At 42.1% G+C, this 24,648-nt stretch overlaps 1 protein-coding gene and 1 long non-coding RNA gene across 2 annotated transcripts in view; one reads left to right on the top strand and one right to left on the bottom strand.

Annotated features, from left to right (window-relative positions):
- The window catches only part of trip4 (thyroid hormone receptor interactor 4), a 77,147-nt gene that overhangs the window by 27,752 nt on the left and 24,747 nt on the right, over nucleotides 1-24,648 (bottom strand). Inside the window, exon 12 of the mRNA XM_086226626.1 lies at nucleotides 15,747-15,849. Within this exon, the coding sequence (XP_086082752.1) occupies nucleotides 15,747-15,849 (103 nt within the window). The remainder of the gene's footprint in view (nucleotides 1-15,746; nucleotides 15,850-24,648) is intronic.
- LOC147269024 (uncharacterized) overlaps nucleotides 1-24,648 on the top strand; it is a 66,507-nt gene that overhangs the window by 20,364 nt on the left and 21,495 nt on the right. The gene's annotated exons all lie outside the window — the stretch shown is intronic.

The following is a 24,648-nucleotide window of genomic DNA, read 5'->3' as shown; positions in this document are numbered from 1 at the left end:
CCAGACGACAAATGACAACAATCCCTTAGGTATTTTACATGGTTTGATAGAAACGGCATCCAAGGTATTTGAGCATACTATCTTGCACAAATTACACCACAGTTCAACCGTGTTGGCAGCACCAGAACAAGAGCACATATCACGAGGGCACGTATATGGAGAGAGAGCGAGAGAGGTCAGCGGGAGGAAGAGAGCTGGCTGTGATATAAGTGCCACCACTCATCATCTGGTGAAGTCAAGGTCAGGACCTCGCCTGGACCCCCGTGGTATTTCTGTTTAGCTGTTCAAGAAATGGCTAGAGAATCTGACCGATGCACCTGAAAGCCTAAGCAGGGCTTCGGCTGATTGCCATTCCACTGACCTTCAGGTAGACATGAGAGTGGCAGCGCTGAAATGTATTCAAATACAAGCAATAACAACCGCTGAGGCCATCCAAAATGGGTTCCCTTATTCTTATTCTCGCGCTGGGATTCTCGACCTTCACTGTGCAGAGTTGGACACTGAAGGGCTGTGTTCACATTCGCCTGTTCACCTTCAATCTAAGTTTAATAATGAGCACCTATGAGCATCATTTGTGACATCAAGGCTGGTCTCACATCCCATCATGGTCCAATATGGGTGTTATTTAAGGACAGAGGTGTGAGAAACAAACTGCTGCACAAACACTGGGAACAGACTGTTTTGTGAAGTGAGGTGGGAACACTAATTAGGATATTTGTATGAGCACGGAGTTGGAATTATTCATAAAGGAGAAACAGAAGAAATAAATTTGTGAAAAAATTACTTGATATCAAATACAAATTATTATTCCAAAAGAGAATTTCTACATCTTAAATCGTGTCAAAGGTCTGTAGTTGATGTCAGTAATAAGAATTCCATAACAAAGCTGGAAAAAAAATAATCTTTATAACAGCTCCATCAGATATCACAAGCCTGAAAAGCCCATGTTTGTGCAAACGCATGTAATAAAACGTGTAAGTGAGTCGTGTCTCGTGTTAAAGTGCGTCTGCCTCAATGCTGACGTCCCATGAGTCCGTCAGAACGTGAGATGCTAGCTGCTTTTTTGAAAGCCAACCCAAAAATTAGCATCACCAAGGACGCACTTGGCCAAAGGCCGAAGGGAGTTTTAATTGGATTTTGGATTATTGTTGAAGACAAGCTCTGTCACAACAGTTTATGGTATTTAGCTGTTGTTTTTTTCCACAAGAAAGTCTCCACTTAATCACTAATTATTTAAGCTAAAATCAGATTGTAGGGGTTCAATGCTACCGTTATGCTACAAACAAACAGTGGATGCATGACTTCAACTATACATCTCCAACATTTGTCGCCCTCCAGCCGGTTGCCAGCAATCCCTGTTTTAAAGACAGGGAATACCTTAGCATAGCTCAAAACTGTGTGCAGCTAGCAGCTAGTTAGCATGCATCGTGCCGTGTAATGCTTATGGAAAAAAACAAATCAAAAGACAGCAGCTGAGCATTTGATTTAACAGCACTGTGCTGCGCAGGTGGGTTTAGTGTACTTGTGTGCAAACAACATGCAGCAACAAAATTAGCGTGTCCTTTTGGGTCTCGTGTTGTCATCACTGCTGACTGAGCCGCAGCCAATAAATACTGGTGATTACTGCAGAGTCATCTGACCCGGGAATGAATGCCGATTGTGCCCTTTCCCACTGGAGACAAAAGCAAGATGTTAGTGGGTGTTAATGGGGTTTTTGTCCGATGTGAAAGGGGTATTGGATGCTTCAGCAATGAGGCTGTAGCTCTGTTCAACTCTCAGTCGGGGTTATACAAGGAGCCCTATAGTGCAGTAATGCAATATTCATGGTGGGGTGTGAGCAGAGCAGTTAAACACAGCAGAATTGTGGAAAGACTTTCCAGCCGACTAACAGGGAGCAGCTGCTGCTTGTTCTCCTCCTCTCTCCGAAGCCGAGCCTCTCCTGCTCAAGCATTGTCCATTTCTTTCTCTGGCCTCCCTTGTTCTTTCTCTCTGCTGCCTCTCACTCAACCATTAATTTTTAATCACAACTTAAATGGCTGCCTTGGCTGCGGCTGTGGGGGCAGCAAGTCAAGGGCTCTTGCCTCTGGTTACAAAGTAGGAAATAAATTTGAAGAGATCAAGCTAAACATACAGAGAGAGAGGGCTGACTAGGGAGGAATGTACACAGAGGGAGGGAAAAATTCTACATGCTGCCGCTGCCATTACAGCTTAATTAGAATTTCACTCTTTCATCTTAGACTTTCCGTTGCAACTGCTAGAAGAAACGCAGATCAAATTAAGATAAAGAATTGGATTTTCAACGTTTTTTTTGTGAGCCACGAGGGAAAGAAAAGAGGGAATGAGTTTAGATTTTATGAGGTAGATCTGTCAAACGGCACTGAGGTTTAAACTATTAATCCATTGACAAAACAATAATGGGAAATGATTTACATCACCAATTTACTGTTTATGAAATTTCATTTCTAGCAAACCTGCCAGAAATTCCCTCTTATTCTTTTCTGACTCTGTATTGTGGAGTTTTATGGTGTGAGTCAGACAACGGAAGCAGCTGTCAATGTCACCTCTTGGAAACTGTGATATTTTAGAAGGGATTTATTGAACGATCAAGGAAAACAATTAGCAGATTAAATAACAATTAAAATAATCGTTAGCTGCAGCTTTTACTGGCAGACTAAAAAGAGCTTCCAGAAGGAGTATATAAAGGAACATGAGGTACAAGGTGTCATGTATGTCGTAAGGGAGGTGGCAGCACTCGGGTTTTCCCTGCATTATTTATTTTCCATATTGGGGTGGTGGTCTGACCCACTCTTGTAATGAGAACTAGAGTCACGGTCTGTTTGGAGTCCCGGGGCAACGCTGTACGACCAGATCCCTGGATCACTGCTCAACCACACTGAGCTCTTTACAGCTACTGTTTGCTCAGACTTCACTTGGACTGTAAAAGTCAAGCCTTGTTGACACATCTGTGCTGTCTCTCCCCGAGGCGAATGGCTATTACATCTGTCTGCTTCTTTTCAGAGGGAGAGGAAAGCGACGAGAATCAAATGCTCTTTTGAAAACAGGCAAAGCAAAAAACACTGACAGCTGATGGAAAGCTGACAGCCTCCTCGGAGGGGAAATTACCACTGTTGATCTTTCTCACAAGAGCAGTAAGGTGACATCTTAACATTGGTTCAGATGTGTTTTGAGAGAAATCTTGAAGGCCCCATGGCAGTGGTGTGTCAATATTTACACTCACTCAACTGTGTTTTGCAGAGGTCAATGCATTATTAAGCAATGGCATGTTTTTCTGACGTGTGCCCAACATAAACATCAGTCTCAACAAAATCGCATCACTGTTGTGCAGCCCACAAGTAGTATCTGGAGGGTGGTTTGTTGCGTTGGCGTTGAAATTAACGCTTTATCGGTGCAACTTTACTAAATCAAAGAAAAATAGCGACTGTGAGTGTATTTAATATGTTATTACCTCCAGGGAGGTCATGTGATCAAGGCACTGGCTTGTCTGTCTGTTGGCCAAACGACTAGAAAACTTGATCCTGATGAAACGAGGTAGGATGGTAGATTTTAGGTTGAGGAACAATTAAAATGGATTTTGGAGTTGATCTGATGACATCACATCACCCTCCAGTTATATCATTTACATTTTGTTTCTTTCTTCCTCTACACTACATCTGTTTGACTCAACAGGAAAATTAAATGTTCAAGTCCCAACTTAAGAAAGCAGGGTAGCGATAAAAATGTTATGGATGTTTTGCTGTATTTGTGACCTGCTGGATGATGGCAAATTCCAATTCAGGACTGAAGTTTATATGAAGAGATGATTTAGTGGCTTTCAGCAAACAAGATTATTCCACTTATAAACTGTAAGTGACAAATGTCTCCTTTGTGTGCTTGCATGCATGAACAGCAGAGAATTATCACCTGAAAATGATTTAGCTCACATTTTTAAGCTTTGGGTTCATGGTAATTTTATCAGTTCGATTTGCTTTAACTGCTCCTATAAAGCCAAGTTCAGTGGCATCAGGAAGTGTGTTTTTCGCACCAGAAAACCCCCAAACCTCTGATCAAACCACTTTGTCCTAACGCAGAATAATTGTAGGACGTACATTCATCTGATGACAGCAAATACAGTTATTGCTCACGTGGCTCGAAACGTGCTGAATGTCTAACTGTAGTTCATCATACGACCATGGTCAAAAATAACCATGCAGACTGCTATATTAGGAGTTACAGATACTACTACATTTTTAAATTCTCTGACAAGCATCATTTCAGTTGGACATTTTTGTTTCTGGTGTAAAACCCAGTTAAGGCAAACACTGGTGTTGTTTACTGGCCCGACCGGTTCATCTGAGAATGCCTAGTTTAACGTCCCCGCCTCCTCCAGCTGCTTGAACTGAGCAAATCATCCACTTATTGATCCTCAAATGCTATCGTGATAAATTAACAAAATTGTGGCAGTGGGCTAACTGCATTTATGCTAAAGCCCCCCCCCCCAAAAGACAGGAGCGGTCAACTAATCAAGTACATCGATCACACTGCAAACCACATCTGTCTGTGTCCCGCTTCTCTGTGCTGACCCAGATTGATCACTGTGACAGGCTCAGGACAAAGAGGGAGAGGATGAACAAAACAGACAGGGAAAACAATGGAGATTCACCATCTTGTAAAGAAAGGGAAAGATGTGAAAATCACATACACGAGATTTAATTTTGCAGGAGAACAGAATCAGTTATTCTATGTCGGAGTACAGCGGCATTGGTGTTTCTCCTTGTTTGGTACTTTTGTGGGCCTTTTAGCATTTAATTATATTGGTATGTGCAAATAAAAACTGCAAAATTACCGGTTTCCTCCTCTGGCTCCAAGACTGCCCAGTCTAGCCTACCATGGAATATTCAACTGATCATGTACATCAGGTACAGATCACCATACAGTAATGGTACTCATATATGTGATTAATGAATGCTTTAAATAACTGTAACCTAATTAGCCGCCTTTGATTACCTTCCTGATGTATTCAGAATTGTCAGTAACGCCAACTTCTCACGTTGGCCTGGCTGGGACTCTTCCTCCATGTCCACATCACGTTATCTGGCAAGCTGAACCAATATGGCTCACATGGTACAAACACTATCACCAAATATCTACAGGAAGACACATTTTTACCATCGTAACCTTATGTTACTGTCGGAAGTCTTCCCATATTTCATTTCCCAATGATCCACTTAGAATCCTGTTTTAAGCCTGAAACACGACAGGCGTGACATCAAACGACAACGGCGTGCAGCGGCAATCTGTCAAATGCTTCCGGGACCACGTCGTCCTGGAGACCCAATTCACTGCACGATGAGAGAAAAAAATAGAGCAGCAACAAAAAGACAACAAAAACAGAATTACATTGTCAGTGTGGCTGCTGGCGAACTTCAGGAGTTGTTGGTCCTCTGACCACAATTAGCTTCCCTGCCACTGGCAGAAAGAGCTTCTTCCTTTCCCGAGGTTCCAGATTAAAATTTTGAAAACACAGATATTTAAGCCAGACTTTAAGACATCTGTTTTAATGAAGCTATAAAAATATTTTTATTACTACAAATGTACTTATAACAATTTTTTCCCACGTTGAGGATCCTGTTAAATGGGCCAAGGCCCTGGTGGGAAACAATGTGAATCCCAACAGGAAAGTTGACTGGAAACAACAGATTAGTTTGAGCTGCAGTAATTCTGTGGTATATGTACTGTGTGGTATATGTACTGTGGTATATGCCCTGTGTGGTATATGTTCTGTGGTATATGTCCTGTGTGGTATATGTACTGTGGTATATGCCCTGTGTGGTATATGTTCTATGGTATATGCCCTGTGTGGCATATGTCCTGTGGTATATGTCCTGTGTGGTATATGTACTATGGTATATGCCCTGTGTGGCATATGTACTGTGGTATATGCCCTGTGTGGTATATATACTGTGGTATATGTCCTGTGTGGTATATGCCCTGTGTGGTATATGTCCTGTGTGGTATATGTCCTGTGGTATATGTCCTGTGTGGTATATGTACTGTGGTATATGCCCTGTGTGGTATATGTCCTGTGTGGTATATGTACTGTGGTATATGTCCTGTGTGGTATATGTACTGTGGTATATGCCCTGTGTGGTATATGTACTGTGGTATATGCCCTGTGTGGTATATGTCCTGTGTGGTATATGTACTGTGGTATATGCCCTGTGTGGTATATGTACTGTGGTATATGCCCTGTGTTGTATATGTACTGTGGTATATGCCCTGTGTGGTATATGTCCTGTGGTATATGCCCTGTGTGGTATATGTCCTGTGGTATATGTACTGTGGTATATGTCCTGTGGTATATGCCCTGTGTGGTATATGTACTGTGGTATATGTCCTGTGTGGTATATGTACTGTGGTATATGCCCTGTGTGGTATATGTACTGTGGTATATGCCCTGTGTGGTATATGTCCTGTGGTATATGCCCTGTGTGGTATATGTACTGTGGTATATGCCCTGTGTGGTATATGTCCTGTGGTATATGCCCTGTGTGGTATATGTACTGTGGTATATGCCCTGTGTGGTATATGTACTGTGGTATATGTCCTGTGTGGTATATGTACTGTGGTATATGTCCTGTGTGGTATATGTACTGTGGTATATGCCCTGTGTGGTATATGTCCTGTGGTATATGCCCTGTGTGGTATATGTACTGTGGTATATGCCCTGTGTGGTATATGTTCTAGCTGTGTATGAGCCTCACACAAGTATGAAAACAATGAAAGACGATAGCTCACATCTCTGTGTTTGGAGGCTTATGCTATTTTTCTCACAGGAAAAAAAAAGGGTTATCAAATATGGCACAGCAATAATTTGGTTACGCTCGGATATATCCACTGAGCTGCAGAGCCCAGCCAGGCCTCGCTCTCCCTGCTGCACTTCCATGTTATATGCCGCACGACTAAATTAATTTTAAGCCCAGCAGTATTAGCCCCTCCGGCAGTATCAGGTAAACTTGGGTTCTGCAGTCACACAGTAACAACTAGTAACACAAGAGCTTGTTTCACCTGCAACACCTGAACTGAGAATGCAGATTATTCTCTCACTACTACATGGAATAGGGATGAAATGAAGGTAAAATAATTACTGTACAACAAGAAGCCAGTTATTCATGCAGAGGATGTTACCAGTCTGTCAAATATATGGAGTGTATTGGATACATAATGGTAGAGCAAGAAAAAGCAAAATGAGACGAAAGAAAAAACTAAAATGAGTAGAAAAGGTGAGTGATGAAGGCATCAATGCTTGATTACAATAAACAAGGACAAATCTGTTGTTACAACAAAGAGCCATTCCTTTAAAACACCTTTTCCCTCTTTACTGAAACACAACACCATGCAGGGTTTTGTTGCCAAGGGCAGCTAATAAAACATCCTAGTTTCAAGTGCAATGAAATACCACAGGGCTCTCAAGGAGAACATGTCTGCATCAAGGCTGCAAATCTTTAAAAATGTTATTTAACTAAATGTACTGAAGCTTTACGTCCACTCAAGTCTGCATCACAACATGTGGTAGTAAACAGCGAGCACGCCTATTCGCGCTCTTGGTTGTGCTTTCTAGATATTAACTTCTGTGCCAAAGGTAAAAATCATTTCCCTTCTTATTAGCAACATGCAGTGCATCAGATGTTTGGACTGGGACAGTAATAATAGTGGTGTATCCATTTTATTGTCAAGCAAACTTTAGAAATGTAGCAATAAAGGAAATGCAAATTGGGCACTTCTTCATGAATCAACTAGGCAACGCAATGTGGATTTTAGGCCAGTGGATGGCAGTGTAGGCAATGTACCACATGGATGATCTAACAGCTAGCTATTATTAGCCATGTCGCATGCTGTCCACAAACACCTTTCTCACTCGAGCGGAGAAACGCCGTACATCTCAGCGCAGGAATCAGCGTACGACTGGGCTCATGCGATCTATCCAAGCGGCCGTACCTCGCTGATTACAGCATATACATGACCTGCTGTTGATAAATGCAGCAGAGGTCAAGTCATGAATGTGCGCAGATGATCTCAGACCTGACGTGAGATTTGGTCGTAACCTCGGCTCGCATCCATACTGAAAAACTGCATGAAAAGATGCTGAGATGCGCGCAGGAACGACTGTTCGCTCATTCCCTGTCCAACGCGACTTTTAGAAATTGGGGCCGATGTTTGGAAACATCCAGGGGGACATCGGCAGCAGAAACAGTTGATCAGTCAGAGCTAAACGTCACATGTCGGCGCTTATTCAAACAGCGCTGTCTTGGCCATCTAAAAGCGAGCTGGTATCAGCCTTTTCCCAAAGAAGCAAGAACCCCTCAAGTGAACGCAAAAACTAGAGCGAAAGGGAAGGAGTTTTTCACAAATTTTGCTTCTTCCACCGCCCTTTCCTGATGCAACACTCACACGGAAAAAGCGGGAGTGCGACCAATGACCGATAATTTGCCTAAAACCTGCAGCTGAGTCAAAGCTGCTGTCAAGCAAGAACATTTTTCTATGAATACATAACAAGGTACAGTACAGCCTATTTCTGTTTGTTCTTAACGAGGGTTACTCAAACATGCAAATTTCATTAAATCACAGAAAGGTGCAGTTTCCAGTGAGCACATGCAGGAGTGTTGTCAATCCAGGCTCCAGGATGATCTAGTATGGTGAGTTTATTGCTTAGGGCTCCCATGCCTGTGTGCTGAACAGCTCAGCTCTTTCCTCTCCTCTCCTCCCCATTAACCGGCTGACAGATCAGTAATAAACACAGCCTGTCACCTTCAAGGCCTGCCTCTCATTTACTAGAGAACACACGAAACCCTGCTCTCACATTCCCTCTCTATCTCTGTCTCTCTCTCTTCCCTTCATCCGCTGGGCTCATTGGAGCTGAAACCTGATTTTTGGCCCCGGCTGCCTTCGAGGCAGCAAATTCTCGTCTGCGCCCAGATAGTCCTGAAAAGGCATGAATATTAAATGGAAAAATCTATGAATAAATAACAAAAAAAAAAGGACTTCCGTCACCCTAACCTCTTTCTGTCTCCCAGCACTGGTTGACAGAGTAAGAGCATAGGGGAGAAATAGAGGAGAAAAAAAAAAAATCATGACCACCTCGGGAGAGAAGGTAGACATTTGTTAGGTAATTGGCTTTCGCTCTGTGCAATCCCACGGTGCTGTGATTTCACACATAAAACAAAGAGGTAATCACAAGGTAACAGTGCAGCTGATGGTTAGTGGAGCAAAATTCAAACATGATATTTTCACTGGGAATATATTATGTGATCTCCATATGTGGTGCAACCTGAGGCATACAAACAATACATATTGCAAAGCCAGATGAAGTGAGCTAGAGGAGCAATTTGTACAGGGGACGTGGTGTAGAGGGCATTACCAACAAATAACGAGACCATTTGAGAAATACACTCAAATAAGTCTCTTGGCAATGTGGTGGCTACACAAGAACATGCAAATATAGATCACGCAAATCCCACAACGGTGATTTGTGTGTATTGTACTGGATTTGAGTGGTACATAGTTTTTTTTTTTTTAACTGAACACAAATCATTTGACGACCATGTAATGGCAACTTGTGACTACTTGCGGAGTTGCACCGCTTTTTGGATTCATTTTAAAGAAAGCAGGGAGTAAAGGGAGAAGGAGAGACACTCACTCTGAGGTGTGCTTCCTATTTGTTACCTTATTCTCTTTGAACACTTCAAAAACACACGTATGCACGACCCCAAAACAGGACGGACAACCCAAGAACGTAACACCTCCAGTCAACAGCTGTCACTGAGGTGAAGGTTCAACAATGGGGAGAAGGGTAAATTAACCGTGCAGCCCCATGACGAAGGTTCACAAGGAGGGGATTTCCTGCCGATTGCCGACAGAGAGCGTCTTCGTTTTGCGACTAACACGACCTAGATGGCACTCTGGAGAAGAGAGCAGAGGACGAGAGAATTTTCTCCACGTTTCAGTTTATTTAGAATATTATCAGAAAATACTGCACCTCAAATTCTGGGGCACATGCTGAGAGAACCACCCCCCCCCCCCCCCCCCTCCCTTTATGATGTGCACGTGAGCCTCATCAGGTGATTCTACAGAGTGCGCTTAGTTGCGCTGCTCTAGGTAGCACCTCGCTGCACCTTTGTTCCTTGTTACTGGGGAACCTGGATTGCAGGTTTCTGGATTGCAACCTCATGCAAATTGGTCCAGCCTAGCAAATCTGGCCCTTGAAGTCCCGTCTTGTCCGTCTTCATGTTTCTCACTTACCAGTCGACATAAGAACCTAACGACTAATAACTGTGAGTGAAATTAGGCATTTGAAGAAAAACCATATATCATACAGCTTCCTGCCTACTCCCCTCACTGCACAAAGTTCTACTCTTGCAAAACACATCATGCGTTTGGTGATTTTTGTAATAGGAAAATAATTTTGATAAAGTATACTTTTAAGAAACCAGCAAAATGTGGTCATAATCAACTACTTGCTATTGAAGAGGGCTTGAATGGCCGAGGAAACTTGCTCTGGGCCTGGAGAATTCTGTTGTACTTAAACAGATTGTCGGAGGAGAATTATATCAGCACCTGAGGCGAAGACAGGAGTACTATTATGTCGACCTTGAGGTTCTTTGAAATGACTCTAGTCTCCTGTGGGTTTGAGATTATATATGTCAATGACTTGCGCTACCAGAGATAAAAAAGATCTCATGGCGACCCGCTTGCTGGAGCTAAATTTCTCATCCCACCAATTATATCCATGACTTCCTTGGCTGGAGTTGGATCAAACCTCGGCAAAAGCGAGGTCTTTTGTATCTGCTGGAGAGTCATCAGTGTAACTAATCTTCATTGAGATAGATAAGCCAGTGTTCACAAAGGAGCTCACTGAATTCAAACGCTGTATCACAGGGGTTATACGTTCACAACTGAACTGAGTCAAGAGCTGGGAATGAGATTTTCTCCTTTAAAAGCTATTGAAGGATGTCTCCCTTTGTTTCTAAAATGGGCAACAGTTCGTTTCCTTCTGCACTTTATGTGATTAAGCATGTGATTTCTGTTAAACCTGCAAATATTAGAAATACAGCACATTTCAAAGCACATATAAAAACAGCACAAAGAAGGCTGGACAACGAGAATTTTCAGCGCCACACTATTCCTCTGCTTCAGTGCTTCTGTCAGAGGAATGGTGGAGAAAATGCAAAAGAGCCTTGTAATTCTTTGTCTTGCTGGTCCAGTGCTCTTTAAACAAGGTTTAAAGCCATTTGATTAGCTCAAGAAATATTACAGCTGGTATGGACTACTCAGGATTACCATTCAAAGGTACCTTTTGTATTTCCCATTCACAAATAAATGTGGGGCAGTATGTAATTATTACAATGGGAGCCTGTCCACCTCTATTGGAAGAGAAATAACTTACTTAAATATCATTACTTAGGAAAAGACGGGGATACATTTCTCAGTCCATTAGTGGATTCATGTTCCAACACTCACCTGTGGTCCTGAGCCTTGGTTAGTGAAGTCAAAATTAGCCTGGAGTGTGGCTCTCCTGGACCGCTGCTCAAGTATTGAGGGTGTTCAGATAAACTCGAACATTTGTTCTCACTCCAAGAGGCGCCACATTCAGTTCTCAGTTCTTAATGCACCGCTGCTGGTGCTAAAGAAGAATAACATCACTCCACTTACGCGGGACTCAACTGGTCCACCACTGGGGTTTGGTTTCGCACGTTTCACTATCTTACCTCAGGCCTCTAGCTGGTAAAGCCTGAGGTAAAGGGGGTGTATGCAAATGACCGGCAGATAGACCAACATGCCAACAGTCAGCCATCAGCGTCTTTAATTCAATCTAAAGCATGCGACTAGGCTGAAGAGTAGGTTTGGTTCAACAATTTGTAATACACACATATATCATTATATTTGCGCACACAAGAATAAATCATTGTCAGCATCACAGTGATATGCGGTTTGTTTTACTTTTCTTGCGATGTGGAAGAAGTCTGACCATCCAGCGGATGTCAAGCTATTAAAACATTGGGGAAGTGAAGGCTAGCTAGAAGCAACCGCTAAAGGAAATCTGAGTTCATGAGAGAGCCAAATTGCTTTCAACACCCACACTGACCTTCAGGTTACACAGAAGTGCGCACGCACACACGCACGCACGCACGCAAACACACACACACACACACACACACACACACACACACACACACACACACACACACACAGAGCTAGAAATGTTCACAGGATGTGAACATAAACCATAATGCACATCCCTTATTACAGGGAGGGCACTTTGGCTGTGTGCCATTTTAAATGTCACAGACTCCTCCACAGGGTAATGACAGATCAACCTCAGTTTGCATCAAGTATAACCCAGCACATTATCTACAAAGCCGACTGTAAAACTGCCTGCAGCAAAAACATGTGATAATTGTGAAATGCATCCAGCAATTTTCATCTGTGTGTGGATGCACTCGTTTTCTCTTCCTTTACCCTTCAATGTCTGCAGCATCGCCGGGTTGGGTTGCTTGGTCGGACAAATGAAAACACTTCTCAGTACTAATTGATAAGTGCTAATGAGAAGGCGCTTTTGTCCAGGAGCAGCTTGTGACAGATATTTCCATTCTTAGCACAATAACTAAAGGTTTTCTGTCCTAATGAGTCATAACAGCAAATCGGCAAACAAAGACGACAATTACAAAGCATTTTTTTAAAAGACGACAACAGCGCCTATAATATCCAGGCGGATTCCTGTGAGTTGTCAGCTAATATTCACCACGGCTTCCATTACCACTTCATACAGCCTGACTGCAGAGGCTGCTGAAAGAAAAAAAAAAAATCAATCTCAGAAGCCACAAAAAGCTATTTTACATGTTGTCAAATACACTACCTACCACATTAATGTTTAATACCCTGATGAAAAAGCCAACTGTTCACATTCAGTCTGCTAAAGGCAAAGGAGGAGCAGGGAACAGCAAATCCCATTTCTTGCTCGTTCTGATAAGGCAAGAGATGGTAGGCAATGCAAGTGACAAGCAGCTCTTGTCAATGGAAGCTGCTGGGGGAGCAAAAAATACTCCCACTAAGCCCCCATGAGTAAGATGAGCGGCGATGCCTTGACCCGTGAGATGCACTGGGAATTGAGGTGGAAGAGGGGCCAAGAGAGCAAGAGAGGGAGATAGTGAAAAGCCAGCTGGTGTGACATGAATAAGACAGGCTGGACTTTGTAGGTCTAGTGGGTCAGCATCGTCAATCCAACCAGCGGTTCAACTGTGCAGCGCAGATTATGTTGTGACCAACGCAATAAACAAACGTATGCAGGATATGCACAGGAAGACATCACCCAACGGGGCGTTTCTGCATGCAGCACGAGTTATGTTCCATGCGTGATATTTACCTCCGCTAGGGAGGTCACACCATCACAGTTGCAGGTCCGTCTTTTTGTTCACAGGATAACTCAAAAACGAATGAAGGAGATAAGTAATATTCCAGGGTACAAGTTTTGAAGGCGATCTGGATGTAATCCTGGATCCTGGATCTGTTCTGGTCTTTGGCAGCGCTACCGTCACAGATTCCTTGAGTCCTGAACGTGATCTTCAATAATGGTCGCTGTATCAGAGCAATTCCATCATTTCCTGATGAAATTCAATGAGGCCATGTACTTTAATCAGAGAGATCATTAACAAGCTCCCGGAGAGAATTTGGATCATCTTCTGGATCGGTGATTTTTAGAGATAGGGAAGAAAATTTATGAACTGATTTGATGACACTATTTTCATTTATTTTTTTTATACACATGGCCTCTTTGGTGGAGGAATGTTCTTGAATCAGACTTTCTTGTTCCGCCAGTCTGCTATTTGGAGAGTGTACTTATGTTCTTTCTTGTTCCGCCAGTCTGCTATTTGGAGAGTGTACTTATGTTCTTTCTAGTTTCAAACCTCAATTACAAATTGTTATTAAGGTGCATTCAAGGTAGAATTCATAATCAAAACAACATAAACATGACAATAATAGAAATCCAACTACATAAAAACCGTCCTCCTATCTTGTTCCATGTAAACATGGTGTCCAAGAATGAGGGACTGCTACTCTCAGACCTCTTCACCATTGTGACGACGAAAAAAGTGAAATAAAATGTCAGCGATACATCAAAATATAATCAAACATTAATATCACCAAACTTAATATGAGAATGTAAATAGTTCCTTGAAATGTTTGCGGCACAGACACGCCAACACATCCCACCATCAGTTCTTAGATGTTTACATCCTGTTGCTATGGTGATAATGTCACTATGAAGGAACAAAGTTTAGTGGAGAAAAAAATAAAAGTCTGATCACTACAATCCAGGCCACCCCTCCTTCCTGACCCGCTACGTGGCTGAGCCGAGACTTCGGCCTCTCCGTCGGGTTTGGGCGAGATTTTTTGTTGTTGTTGTTGTTGTTGAACGTACAAAATCAAGACAGTGTAACTTGAATATTTTCATACATTTCACTCACATCAGTGTCTGGTTGGCTGCAGAAGGAGAGTTTTAGGCGGCACTTAGCAATTTGAGTCTTTTTGAAGAGCCAAAATAACTGCACAGTTCAGTGACATCCTAAATGTGTCCCCTTTGGAGAAAACCTTGAGTTATTACCAATGAAGCAGAGAATAAGCAGGTTGCAGGTAATACTGAATAACGGAGTCTATTACTGGTTACGCGTTTTTACCGTGGCCAAGCTCATCAAAGCCCCGTTTGTTCATCTGGTAGTAAAAAAGATCCTTGTTGCTGACTCATAAAATTGCAAACAACTGTCAGTTTTAATGATGTAGTAACAGATGAGATAAAGAGTGCTGAAGGCCAGTCCTACTGAGGGCGTTTACGCGAGTGTCCTGGTTTTAAACTGATTCAACCAGGCTTGACATGTGAAAACACTCCAAAAGTAGTGACAATTACGGCAAAATGAAAGTTGCAGAAACATCCTGAACAACTTCGACAACCATGAGTGAGGCATCTGAAATTTTTTGTAGCAGCGATCAAACTCATCACGCTGTTCAAGACCTGCCAGCGCCACTCGTTTTAAAATTCACTGCCCGAGTAAAGCTAAAAACCTTTTTTCATCTGTTTCTCCATTTTCCCAAAGATGAAGACAAGGTCAACGTATCCATTTTAGAGAGAGAGAAAAAAAAAATGATACAACTCCTTCTACATTTTACCATGAGCCTCTTAAAAAGGCTTCTCCATCGATCTGGAAAGATCTGAAAGAGGCACAGCTGCATAAACAATCCTCTCATGTCTTTAGAGGGTTTTGAAATATTAACAAAAGAGCTTGCAGGTACATCATTTTGCAGCAGCAGCAATGGCAGCACAGGGAAAATGTGTGTGAGTCCTATTATAAATCACACAATACAGCAAGAGCATTGCACATCCAGGCCCGGCTTGTCCCCGAGGCAACCTGACAGCAAAATCCCATCTTTACAGATGTCTCTAGGAGAGGATCTGTTCAGTGCGTGTGAATGTGGGAGAAGGTTTTGTGTGTTTCTGGGTGCACTTTTGTTTTGAAAATGAAAATATTATTATCATGAACTCTGCCTAGCACTTTCGTTCTTTTACACGCTCATTTATATATGCGTGTGCTCACATAAATAAATGAAGACTTTTTTTTTTTTTTTTTTATAAATCCCGAGCTGCCCAGGCTCATTTCCTGCATCACATTTTCCACTGACATAAGAGAAGCAGGACTTACAGATCTTGTGCTTCCCTTTCATGGGGAATTTCACCAGCAGCTCCTGGGGGTTGGTGCAGATGAAGACGAATGGGGAAGCAGACTCCTCACAGGTATCAGGGAACTGCAGGGTGGGGGGGCGGGGGGACAAGAGGAGGACAGTTAGAAAATACCGAAGTAGCATGACACTATTGCTCACAGAATAAAGCTCAGGCCATCCAGACTGTTATGAATCATTTATTGAGCGTTTGTACATCACGGATGATGTCCTCCATGGCTGATGTAACTCTACATGCCTGCCTGACAGCAACTGATAGTAATGAGTCTCTCTGGGCCTTACAGGCTATAGCGGCACAGCTAATGATGCAATCACTAATGTGAGAGGTGGCAAAAGTACACACGTTCGTTGCTCAGGTAGAAGTATAGATAGTTAAAGTTGAAGTACTGATTCAACTTATTTACTCAAGTAAAGGAACAGAGGAACAGGCTCTTAAAAGTACTCAAAAGTATAAACTATTTATTCTTTTTCCTGTGGTGTTCGCTTTCCTCCATGTCATCACTCATAGCGATGCCACGACTCTTCTCCCGACACACCAGCGACATCACATGCTTCACAACCCCCGACACACAGTTTCTACAGCATCCCAAACTCGTCTGCTTTCTTCTCTTTAAATTAAATAAAAAAGTGAAGAAGCACCTGCCCCTGAAACTGCACCCTCATCTGTGTCTATTATCTAGATGCATCTTCCAGATGTTTTTTTATCCGGCGTGCATCAAAACTAATGCAACAAATAAAAAAAGTCAAGTACCGATACCTTTCAAATCTACTTCAGTATTAAAAACGACATATATATGTATATGTACATATATGTATATGTGTATACACACACATATATATGTATATGTGTATACACACACATATATATGTATATGTGTATATATACATATATATGTATATGTGTGTATATATATACATATATATGTATATGTGTGTGGATATATACATATATGTAATTGGTGTATATATATACATATATATGTATATGTGTATATATGTATATACATACATATACACACACATATATGTATATGTATATATACATATACACACATATATACATATATGTGTGTGTATATATATATATACATATATATACATATGTGTGTGTATGTATATACATATGTGTGTGTGTATATGTATATACATATGTGTGTGTGTGTGTATATATATATATATATATATATATATATATATATATATATACACACACATATACACACACACACACACACACACACACACACACTTCCAATCTGGATCATATGAGTTTCTTATGAGATGCACAGATGACACGATCGTATATGAATACACAAGTGGACCCTCTTGACTGTACACAAATAAGATTGTCAGGACTGTACTCGATTCCAAAATTATCATAATATCCAAAGTCATGTTTCTAAATGTATAGAGATGCATAATATCTAACTTCATCCCTGACATATTTACGCATAACATAAAACATATTCTGCATTCCTCTGAAGGCGAGAGTGTTTTACAGCTCATAACTGACAGTAGCCGACAGCACAGAGGCCTAGAAACAAGAGAAAACCTCTCTCCCCCCGTGTTATTGATTGGTCTCCCAGGTGAAAGTAGGGAATTGACTGACACAGTGACAAAGGAGTCATCTCTCCCATCACTGGCAGCCAACGGCTCTCAGCTCATCCAATTTCCTCCAGCACTATCAGATAGTGCCCATGATTGCATCTAGCCAGCCAGGAAGCAGCTCTTTTCATGACAGCATGCTTTTTCCTCTCGCTCTCCCCCCTCCTCTTCCATTCACAGCCGCTCTATTTCCCTCAAAGGAGCACTGAAGGTTGTGACAAATTTGGGGCTTTTAAGGGAAATCAACAGAGTCGGCATCCCATCTGTATGGCCCCTGACAAAGTGGAGAGAGATGATAGAGATGTTTATTTCAGATTACACTCCATGTCGACCTGAGTGCAATACGCTCGTGATAAAATATGTAAACACTCAGGAGTCGTTAAAGATTGATAGGATGTCTAAAACAGGCCGTTTGATTCCTTCTTTCTATGGCAATTTCTGATTAAATTAGGGTCTCACAGTCAAGTATACTCTCTCCAGATAAAGACAATTCCAGAGTCCTAAAAAGAAAAGAGGGTGAAATGTGGTATTCTGGGAAAGGACAGCCTGTATTTTTCTCAGTAGCAGGCCTAATAAAGCTCATGATAATAATAATAATTATAAGCAATAATATGCAGGATTTTTGTACAACTCTCCACCGTTTTTCAACATTCATGTGGTCTTCTTGTCAGCTTTGTTGGCGACAACACAAATGCCAACAATCCCTTGGCATTAAGTTAAGAAAAAAAACAACCAGTGTAGCCATGTCTATTAATACAGCCCTTGTCTGTTTGGATTAACTGATGAACTAGTGTCCCACTGTGGCAATTACCACCGATCAGATTAGAAAGAAGAATACCTCCTTTTATCAACTAGCTGGGGGGAAAGGCACTTCTGACTGCAAGACACACATTGATCCAGTGAGCTCTTCAGAACATGCAGTGATTGTCAAATAGCTCACTGAGGTAGGTAAGCAGCCAGAATGTTCATTTGAATATATTTTATGGAATAGCTGGCACACAGGAGTTTACAGTAATTATAATTATAGCAGTCGTTAGGTGAGCAGTGGAAATACAGCATTCTTGTTGCATGTGCACATACAGGCGACGTCATGTTCGGTTGGTTTACACACACAGTTGCAGTCGATCTACAGTTACAGCTCCGTTTGAGTGGACGTCTGTTGTTGTACCAGTGTAAAAGAAGGGGGAAGAGTGGATTTATTGACCGAAGCCTGTCGGCCTCCACAGCAGTAGGTGGCAGTACCACCCCTTACAGCTGGTGGCCATCCGACTTTCCTCAGGTCACAAACATATCTAAGTGGACAACTCCTTCAACTGAGAGCAGGAAGTTTGTCTCCTTGTCTAGAAAGGAATTGACTTCCCTGTAATTTTGGCCGCCATGATGACGCCCTTGACTGGTCGCCTTCGTTTAAACACCACAGAAGGACCTATGACACGTACAGAAGCCCAGGCCCCTTAAGAGCAGTGATTTAATTCCCAACAACATGATCTAGGTTTGTCAGGCAACTCTGGACCACTCACGTGTTTCCATGTATTTTGACGCTCAATAATTTATCTTTTTAAACATACTGAGTGCGTTCTTCGTGTTAGTACATCGTCATTGATCCTGGGCTCAACTCATCGAAATGTTTTTGAAGGAACTTCATTCTCCCATGAAAGGATGATGTTGAATGTGAGTTTGACACTGTGGTTCTTTGTAAGTACTGTTGTAAACGTGTTTCAATAGTAGGTACACTAATCAAACGGTCCAATGGTCCAGTTCAGACTGTAGCACTAATCAGAGAGTGATGGCAGCCTGCTGTAACTGGGTCAGCTCTGGTGGAGCACATGAACTCTTTCCTATATTTGTAGTTAACCAACAGCCTGAGGAAAAGCACAAACAGATCAATAGAATTACGCTCAAGAATATTCCCGTAATCTCAGACTAATGAAGAGTACTGAGGGAGAAATGTAGCACACCTCAGAGGAGGGAAAGAAGTGGTGATAAAAACTGAATTTAAGGGGTGAGAGAAGTGGTGAGGGGCACAATCTTGAAAAGATGACTTCAACCTCATTTGAGCAAACAAAAAAAAAGAAAAAATCTCACACTGTTCAAGATAGCTGTGTCGTCTGAGATACTCGAGCAAACAAAATGGTGGTGGTCTTGCTAAATTCAAAATGAAACCAACATAGCTGTGCTCATGTGAGAGCCTGCCAGTTGCCTGCTTTTTCATCCTCCATTAGCTAATTAGCAGTTAAAGCTGGTGAATATGCCGCGTTGCCTCACTACTCCCCCATCTAATTGTTTCCATGCCATGTTAATCAAAAGGGCACCAAACATTGTGGTTGAGCGACACTGAGGCTCTGCTTAAGTGCTCCATATTCATCAGGAAGGATCTAACATAGTCTGTGTTGACTTGCTTACAAATGAAATTCAATTTGAGCTTGCTGGGAAACACAGGTACTGAAGGAAGAAATTGTTAAGTGGATTTACATGAAAACACTTCGGGTGACAATAACTGTCACACTGAATTGGTTCAGGGGTGATGCAAGTCCTTAGTGTTCCAGTTCCTCGGTAACTGAGGTCATGGCTACAGCCCCGGGGTATTTAAGGTAGTGGGACCAGAGTGATTGATATAGCAAAGATCTGAGGCTGTATAGTCCCTCTGACAGGTGCATTAAAATGTCTCTGTGAGTATTACTAGTCGGTTGCTTCAGACTATTTTGAGAAAAGGACTCTGCTTTCTACCAGCTCATAAACATCACTTCCAAGTGGCACATGTAGGCAGGAATGCTGATCCGCTGCAAAGCTGGCGTCCAGATGTTTTATACAAAACAGCTATAACTACACCTCAACCCTTCCACCACGCCAGTCGGGGATTAGAGTCAGTGCATCAGAAAAAAAGACCAGCAGTATTTGTGTGTTCATTTACCTGCTGAATGTGTCGAGTTGACAAATGAGTTGAAAGTAATACTCAGCAATACATCTTTATAGTGATATTACATTAGATTTCACTAGACTTAGATTTTGGAATATATTAATGTTTTTAATAGTGCTGTCAGGCGATTAAAAAAAACAAAACTAATTAATTACAGGATTTGTAATTAATTAATCGAATTACTCGCATTTTAATCTCATATCTGCTTAAGGTCCCCAAATAAAGAAATCGAATTCTAGGACATTACAAAATTGTAGTTCATGACTAATCAAATGAATACACTAAGAAGAGAAGATTTGAAATCCACATTTTTATTGGTGACTGAATAAAACCTAAGTCAGGGCATCTTAAGGTGGAGCCTCAAACAGGCGCTTGGACTAGCGACGCACGTGTGAAGTGACGAGCCACCGCCAAGTACGGGTCCTTCAATGGGCCAAGTTTAAAATGTTCGTGTCTGGGTAAAATTCGCATTGAATTCCCACTCAATTGTGCTATGATCAATCTTGCATTAGTTTTTATAACGCGTTAATTTGCGGTGTAATTAATTAATCGAATTAATGCGTTAAAGGGACAGCCCTAGTTTTTAATGTTCTTCGGTGTTTTTAAATGTTCTTCAGTGTTGTGTTTTCCTGGTTTTAAAGGCTGTTTTAAGGTAAAATGGTGTCATTTCCTGATCTTACCAGACAGATCAACATGTTCTAGAATTTGCCTTAACCCATTTAGCCATTTCATCCTTATAACTGATGATTACAGGAGTTCTCCAAAACCTGATTGCGTCACTATTTTGTGTAAGAAGCAGTAGTCCCGATATCGATACTGAGGCCAAAAATAATTCTTGTGGTATTTCACTATAACCGTGTCTCTAGATTTAGTTGAAACAATGTTCAATAATTGGAGCCTTAACCTCTAAGCATGAACAATATACAACTTCAAAATGGTCAGCCAGCTGGCGACAGGGGAATCGATAGACATCACCATCTCTTTCAATAAAAACATTGATATAAAAAGCCAGTGTATAGCAATTAAGTGCAATATCGAGAACTTGTCCAACTCAAAACAGTGCCCAGTAATCAATGACGTCAGTAGCAAAAGACCACGTCGAGGCATCTGTAGTCAGAAGCAAAGGACACCAAGACGCTGATAGCTGACACGGTAACCAGCTGCAAATTTATTCTAAATATGAGTCGAACTGAAAAACAAAAAACATGACGCAAGATCCAACATTCATATAGATTCACAGCCTCTTTGGAGACGGCCAATTCAATAAACTGCACACTATTTAATTTGCTGGGATTCAACTGTACTAATTCACAAATTCATTGGAAAAAGAAAAAAGGGACGGTGAGGCGCAGACTGCTGGTAGGAAGCTTTTGGCTGTGAGGAATAACAAGGGCAGGGAGAGGGCACAGTAGCTCTATTGCTTTCACCATACATCATAATAAAGTGGCATGTGCAGAGGTTTATAGTGTGTGTGTGTGTGTGTGTGTGAGTGTGTGAGTTTTCGATGAATACTTTTAATCCTGATATAATACCTCATGTGCGTCCTAGTAAAATATTTATTCTTCCTACTGTCCAAAATGCCACGGGTTACAACAACAACCGTTGGACGAGGCCAACTAACAGCTCAATAAAACCAACTTATATAGAGCCAGGGTTTGAAAGCAGGAACACAAACTTTAAGTTCAAGCTTGTCAAGTCACAGCTCAACAAGCCAACACTGTTCCCTCGCCCCTCTCGCTATAATGTCTCTCTCTCTCTCTCTCCCTCTCTCTCTCTCTCTCTCTCTGGCTCTTTTCAGCTGCTGTCGGCAATTAAGGGCAGCAGAAACAAGTAATCTCCTTCTGGGCGACAGGGCCAGACCAGACCAGGCATGTGGAGTGGGTTGTGCAGGCGGGGGGGGGGTTGTTGGTTAAGGGGTGCGAGAGGGGGCTTTGAGGCTGGCCCCAGCCTCAGCCCTAGCCAGGCCCTGCTTGGCTGCACTCAATCTCAGCCCAATAAAAAGCCCTTCATTGGCAGGGAGCAACTGAGCCAGACGGGCTGGGAGCATGTGGCTTTTAAAAATGAGGAGGGTGGAATAAGGGGGGGGGGGGGGGGCAGAGAATGAAGAGAAAGAGAGAGGGGGACAGCTTGAGTATAAAAAATGAAGATTTGTTAAGAAAGATGGATCAGACTATCAGGTGAGTGTGAGACACAAAGGCAGGGATTTTGATAGATAGGGAGCTACAAAAAGCCAAATGCGTCTTCCTGAAAAGGACCATTCTGAAACACTGCTTATCCAGTTCTGTCAAGGCTGGCTTCACCCTGGGAATGGAGAAACAGATGGGTCGTCTCTGAGCTACGGGCTACATGTGGGAGGTGAAAGGGTGTTGTTGAGAACAGCAATCGTTCGCCAAACGTTCTTTAATCTGTTTCTGGCATTCATTAACCATCCAACAAAAAGCTGCCCTCAGGAAACTTCACTGTAACTGTCTTTCAGCTTTTTGCACGCACTGCTGTATTATTTGTTTTTCCATAGCTCCACAACCAACTAGAGCACACACAGACATGCAAACACACACACACACACACGCACACACACACACACACACACACACACACACACACACACACTTTACTTGTACGTCCGATGTTTCACAATATTTTTCCATGAAATCAAGTCTCTAAAATTCATAGCAGACCACATTGTCATGTCAACTGTATTCAAAATCCTTCCTGTAACAGAACAGGTTTATGTCTGTGTTTAAAAGCCTTTTTTTTCCCCAGGTTTTGTGTGTTTATAGAGACCTGATGTGTCTCATCTAAGCTGCCGCCGCTCCTCTCATCCACGTTGCGGTGGTTCCACCTGTGTCCTCCCTGGAACAGCCATTTGCAACAGTAAATTGTGAGTTGGAAGTCCTCATCATTGAAGCAGACTTTCAGACTCATGTTGGCCTCAGTTATCTGTCTGGACCACAAGTCTGCTGTAACACAGCTGCATCATGTTGGACTTGTAAAAGCTCCATTTCAACTTCTGCCGAGGACTTCTGGTCCACGCCGCCGCGCAATGTGCGTGTGGTTCAAGTGAGAGGAGTTGTAGGCCATGTCTTTTCACCAGAGAGACATCGTGAGTGGGAGGGTCACCTGCAAACATGGCCGACTGTATCAGCACGGATGCCAAAGCCAGACGGACGATTTGGTCCCATGAAGGAATTCACGCAAATCAGTTCTTCCCGACTAAAAGACTCTTGAAGGTTCAGAATATATAATCTTTTGACATCACATTCACTGTGGAACATCTGCAGGATGTGTCTTATTCATTCGTAAAGCAAGCAGATACAGAGACGCTGATTAAGAGCAGCCTTTTTGTCCTGAGTAAATAACAATTATCCCTTGTATGATTACAGTCATGATATCCAAATGTCATGGGTTTAGTTTTCCTTGCTGACTGGCTGATTTATTTATGGACTGAATGTAGCTTAATTATAAAAATTCATGGCATTAAATCATGGATGAAGGATTTATCTTTGGGCGAACAGCTCAGGTAATCTGCATTATTTGCTGACTGGTTTATTGATGGTAACAATGGGACTAAACTGCATTCATCACGGATTCATGTGCTGTAAACACTTTGAATCAAACAGGTTTTCAGTGGCAAACGGCCAAATTACACCGCGCATGTGAATGTAGACGTGGCCTCTGGAATACCATGACTGGTTTCAGTTGCAGCTTGTGTAACATTTCACACTCCTGCATATATGCCCTGGAAAAGAAGGCTAAATTATTGACATTATACTAGATGACGATATATGGTCTTTGTGAGTCGTATGAATGAACTAATGTGATTTTATTATGAAAATAATGATTTTGCCTGAAATGCCAGTGGTGTAGTGAAGCCGATGCTGAACCGAACCTGAGAAAACAACCCTGGTCTTAAAACTACCCTTTTATTCATAGCAACCTGCAATAAATAACACATTTACAAGCCTTTTAAAGTGGGAGCAGGAGGTGGACATATTTGCAAATTCAGCTAGCATGGATACAGGCTTTGAATCATAGTGGTGCTATGTGACACGAAGGCAAAACAAGACTAACCTTTTCCACGTTAAAAAGAAGCTATTTGCGACTGCCTTTTTTCCTTTCATTGAGGTGAGGCACACGGAGTTGCACGGTGTTGATTAAAAATTAAACAGCCCTTCACCTACAGAATCAACTGGTGTCAGGTTGGAGAGTGAACATTAATTATCTAGGAGTCTCCAACATGGGCTCCTGGATTTTTACATTATTAATATCCTCAATACAACAACAGACATATCTCATTATTAGAAGCTCAGCACCACAAACATGGTTTTCCAATTACTGCCATG

Source organism: Aulostomus chinensis, chromosome 2 (assembly GCF_037954235.1).
Source record: "Aulostomus chinensis isolate RoL2024-O1b breed Wild chromosome 2, RoL_Achi_v1.0, whole genome shotgun sequence".
NCBI classification, from domain to species: Eukaryota; Metazoa; Chordata; class Actinopteri; order Syngnathiformes; family Aulostomidae; genus Aulostomus; species Aulostomus chinensis.
Note: the sequence above shows the minus strand (reverse complement) of the source record. Positions and strands in the feature narration are given on the sequence as shown.